At 34.1% G+C, this 5234-nt stretch overlaps 1 protein-coding gene across 2 annotated transcripts in view; it reads left to right on the top strand.

The window, feature by feature from the left end:
- LOC18589220 (calmodulin-binding protein 60 D) overlaps positions 1-2970 on the top strand; it is a 10547-nt gene extending 7577 nt beyond the window's left edge. Inside the window, exon 9 of one of the 2 annotated variants that reach the window (XM_007014098.2) lies at positions 1907-2970. In XM_007014098.2, the coding sequence (XP_007014160.2) occupies positions 1907-2499 (593 nt within the window). In that variant the 3' untranslated portion in view covers positions 2500-2970. The remainder of the gene's footprint in view (positions 1-1906) is intronic. The other variant, XM_018127737.1, reaches the window with a different exon arrangement.

Raw genomic sequence — 5234 nt, forward strand, 5'->3', positions numbered from 1 at the left:
TATAAATTAAATACATGTATATATAATATATTTATACAATTATATATATATATATTCATAACATTTTATATTATGAAACATTATTAAGGTGTAATAATTATAACATATTAATATGTAGGATATTTACTATTATATATTATAATATTAACATATAACTTATATCATTTAAAATATATAATTTGTAATTTCATATTAATACAGATTTATAAATAAATAAATATATATAATTAATATTAAATTACTAATATTAAAAAAATATTACATGTATTAATATATCTATATATGTATACAAAATTAGTTTGGTTTTTTTGGGTGGATTGGTTTAAAAATTTTAAAATCAAGAACCAATCAAAAAATCAATTAGACCAAACATTGTGAACCCATTGATTAAATGGACCAATTAGACTGAACCGTTTTACTTAAATCGCATTTGATTTGGGTGGGTAATTGGTCTGGATTGGTTTTGCTCACCTCTAGCTCTGGGAGAATCATCTTGGTGCCAGAGATAATGTAGAGGGAGAGAGCCATTTTGCTGCACTCTAAAAGGTCTCAAACATTGGTTTTGGCCTTAAGCCTGCAAAAGTTTGGAAGCTTTTGGGTTTTGGTTCTCTTTTTATTTTTAATTTTTTGAGTTGGGCCTTATATGCTGTTTCTTTTTTATTGCTGGGTTGGCTTCGGATGAAAAGGGTTAAATACTCATTGGTTTTTACCTTCAAAAGTTGTGGGCCCATAAAATTGAAAATGTTCCATATTCACATAACTAGGCATGCTTTTCTAATTCATCCATGTATGATACAACCGTGAAATTCTAGATTTCCTGAATAGGCTGACTTTATGGTAACCACATTTCCAGATTTCCAGTGTCACTATCATCACATAAATTGCAATTAACCTTTATTATCTAAGAAATAAATCCATATAACTCTAATATGTGTTATGGTCAAGTAAATGACAAACCTACCGTTCTGATAAAAAAAAAAGGTAGATATAAAACAAGTACCCCATGTTTTTCCTTGTAGAGTTTTATGCCATTGCCCTGGCAATTGATGAGTTCATACTCCTAGACACATACCGACACTGAACCCCAAACACCCATAACCCAAGGATGGACGACATAGGCTTTAGGTACTGCATCTAGATTTATGTCTTGGCATTAGCCAAGGTCATAAATGGGAGGTTTTTATCTTTTTAGATTGATTAAAAATATAATTTTAGATTAATATTGGGTCAGAGTTAGATGGAAGCGAAGTACTTTTCTATTCTTTTTAGTTCAAAAAGCAGTATTCTTCAAAATCATAGTGTCATTGAAATGGGTGGATTCAGAAATTTTTGGATGTCAAAATGACTTTCTTCTAGATAGCAGCATTATGATGAAATTTTGTTAGTTATAGAGATCCAGTAGTTCTAGGTCTTGTTGGAAACCAGATGAGGTAATGTATTGCTTAACATCAGATAGTGAAGTACCTTGGTCATTGGAAATTGTGGCTTTTGTATGATTACCTTTTATCTGCATCTGGCTCAATTTTTTTCTCATGCATACTGCAGGAAATATATAGCATTCTTACTGTAACTGATGCCTAGATTGACAATTTTTGTAAGGAAATTTAGCTAATACCCCTATCAGTAATGTAAATCAATAATTTTGTTGTGAATTACAGCAGAGTTAACTGGGATTTTGGTGGGAAATATCTTATTCTATTATCTTTTTAGAGTTAAACACATTTCTTGTAAAAGACTTGTTGATATGTTACCCATAAGGATAAAGCCTCCTGTTATAGTATGGATTACTGTTTGAGATTTTAATATCTTGGTACGACTATCAAGTTGAGAACCATATTTTCTTCTTTTCATCCAATCACAGCTGGCATTTGGATAACTTCATTTCTTTTTGTCTTGGTTACCTCAGGTTATAATGATAATCAGTCAACCAAATACTCAGGGCAGTCCCAGCATGTGAATTCCAATTCTTCTAATCAATTTGACAGCACACAATATTTGCCACATGACCAGCTGATTAACAATTCTCAGCAACCACAAAGCTTGAGAAATGATAACAATGTTGTTGGGCTGGCTCTTGGTCCTCCACAGTCATCTGCCTTAGGGTTTCAAAATGTTGGTTCTTCAATGCAGTCATCAAATCTTAATCCTTTTGATGATTGGACAAACAACCGAGATAAAGGAGTTGAGGACTTATTTTCAGAGGAAGAGATTCGCATCAGGAGTCATGAAATGCTTGAGAATGAAGATATGCAGCACCTGCTCCGCCTCTTTAGCATGGGAGGTCATGCTTCTATTAATGTGACAGAAGATGGTGGGTATGGATTCCCAAATTACATGCAATCCCCAATGCCAAACTTTGTAGATGAAGATCGTTCACGTCCTGGCAAAGCAGTTGTTGGTTGGCTGAAGATTAAGGCAGCAATGAGATGGGGTTTCTTTATCCGGAAGAAAGCTGCTGAGAGACGGGCACAGATAGTTGAGTTAGAAGAGGAAGAATAGTGATCAAGTCTTTTTAAGTGGCAAGCCTCTCATTTCTGTCTATGTTTTCAGAAGTTACTAGAACTCCATCAATGGGAGGGAAAAACTAGAGGTACTGATCGCATGAAATTATTGGTTCCAGAAGTCCTGAAGACCGAATTCAACATTGGGAATCTCGTCTTGTACAGTTTCTCCTGTACAGTAAGCTGTTTCTTTGACTTGCCTTAGTAATATGCTTTACCATTGGTTTGTGTATGATAATTTGAGTTTATGTTAGGGCCTTGAGGGGGGGTAAATTTGCTTTTAAGTTGATGGCCCCTCCCTTGTTGACTCATTTTTCTAATGCAGTAGGTGTGACCTTAAGTTGTTTCAGTTATAATTGTTGTACTTATTCGCTGAAAATGTTATGGAATTTGTAAGCTATACTTTGTCTTTGAGCTTGGTCTTCACTCTTAACCTTAGTAATAATACGGCAGTTGAGTTACCTGATTACTTCAATGCCAAGCATGGTATACTTATTGCTCATCCTAAACAGTTCCTGCATTTTTGTGTGTCCAGATTGGGAAGTGCCGAAATGGTTTTTGGTTCAAAAGGAAATGTAAAAGATATTTTCTTTCATTTAGAGGCCTTTGGGTGCTTTGTTTGACCTAAAAGGGGAGAAAAGATGTGCACATTTTCTGCATATTTGCTCTTTATTAGTATTAATAATTTTTTTTTCCAAAGATTTGCCCAATCGCCATTAATGAAGAAATTCAGCCAACCTCAAAGACTTGGATGAAAGACAATAATATCAATTGTTGAACGACACACCATTCTAGGATCCAGACCTCAGGTCTGAGGTGTCTTAAGTTGATGATCCAAGTGAATCTCGTTGGCATTCTGCCCTCATTTCAGTTGAATTGTTGTAGGTTTATCATCTCATTGAATCAGGCGCTAGAGCTTTGGGAATTAGGTAAAATAAAATGTTAATTTAGATTTTTAATAAAGAAATGGGTGTCTTGATGATGTAATTAATGGTCGCGTGAATTATTCGTCAATTAATGATAAAGGAAGATGGGGTTCACCAATAAATGTCCTTTGAATCTGGAGTACGAAAAGGTGCTTCTTAAACAGGTTTTTGAATTATTTTCTGCGTCTTCGTCAGGCTTTTAATCTGGACTATGCCTTTGCGGCCAGGTCGGGATGCATGACAACAACTTAGTAATTCGTGCCTTTTATTATTTTATATCAATTAATTATGCATTATTTTATTTTAGTCTTCACAATAATTTTAATTTTATATCTTTTCACCATTCTCAACATCCCCCTTCACCGACTAAATTTAGGCCTCTCTTGGCTGGATGTAAGTTACTTTGATAAATAGTTATACCCCTACCCTTCAGCCTTGAAACCACAAGGTTCCAACCCTCCCTCCTTTCTTTTTATGCGCTAATCCAGCATATGATTACTAGGTCAGACAAGATCAGTTATTTTATGGTATTATTTCATCTGTTGTAGAAAGTGTTGTGCCTCTTTTACCCCTTTGATGCTTGGGCTAAAATCAATAAATTATATTCTAACGAGTCCAGATCTCAAAAGTTGCATCAGATGAATCTAAAAAATGAAAAACTTACAAAATCCAAAAGCACTATGACAGTCTTTGAATACTTCCAACGTCTCAGAAGTGTTGTTGACGAACTTTCATTGTTGAACTCGCTTGTAAGTGAAAATGAACTCGTCACCTACACTCCTAATCGAATTGGTTTTGAGTTGAAGGAAATAGTAGTTGATATAGAGCAAGAGAATACCTTTGAAGAATTGTTAAATAAATTCACTGATGATAAAAAAGTAGTCAAGAAACAAGAATCATCAATTGATATGATCGACCTTCTGCTCATTTTGTTGCCAAAACTACTTCTTTTCATTTTAGCAAACCAAAGCAGCATCGACTTCTTTAAATTGCCAGGTTTTTCTCACCAACTGATCTTCTAAGAATTCATATCATTCCAACTTCAAGATTGTTTGCCAGTTCTGTTATAAACCAGGATATTCAACCAAGTAATTGCTTCAAAATCAGACCTCTCCTAAATTTAAGAGTATAGTTGAAAATTATTTTAAAACTTATATTGTTACAATATATTTTGATTGTGGGGGTGAATGCACAAAGGTGCAATCTCTCTTCAGTTCATTTGGCTTGCAACATTTACAAACACCTTCACATACCACTCAACACAATGCAATCGACGAATGTAGACATTGAAGTGTTAATGTTGAAACTAGACTTACTTTACTACATTAAGCATCCATGCCCTTGTCATGTTGGTATTTTTCTTTTTCAACTGTAGTTTATTTACTAAATAGATTCCATCTCCTGTCATTTGGAAACAAATGTCTTTATCAATCACTTTTAATTAGGACCCTAACTATGCTAAATTCAAAATTTTTTATAGCTTATGTTATTCATGGCTTAAACCTTATAACACAAACTTCAAAGCAAATCTACAGCTTGTAGTTTCTTAATTACTTTAAGCATCAAAGTGGTTACCTTTGTCTTGATCCTCAATCTAACAAAATTTTCTCCTCGAGACTAGTTTTGTTTGATGAATACAAATATCCATTTGCTACCAAATTTGCATTCAGCATTCTAGTTTGTGATATTTCTTACTCATAATGGCATCTTGTGCATGACACACCTATATTGTTCCAACCTAAACAACACCTGCTCAGGATGCAGCTTTGTTTTCTGGAACCACCTTTTATTCATCTTTGCAAGTGGC

This window comes from Theobroma cacao, chromosome 9 (genome assembly GCF_000208745.1).
Source record: "Theobroma cacao cultivar B97-61/B2 chromosome 9, Criollo_cocoa_genome_V2, whole genome shotgun sequence".
Taxonomy (NCBI): domain Eukaryota; kingdom Viridiplantae; phylum Streptophyta; class Magnoliopsida; order Malvales; family Malvaceae; genus Theobroma; species Theobroma cacao.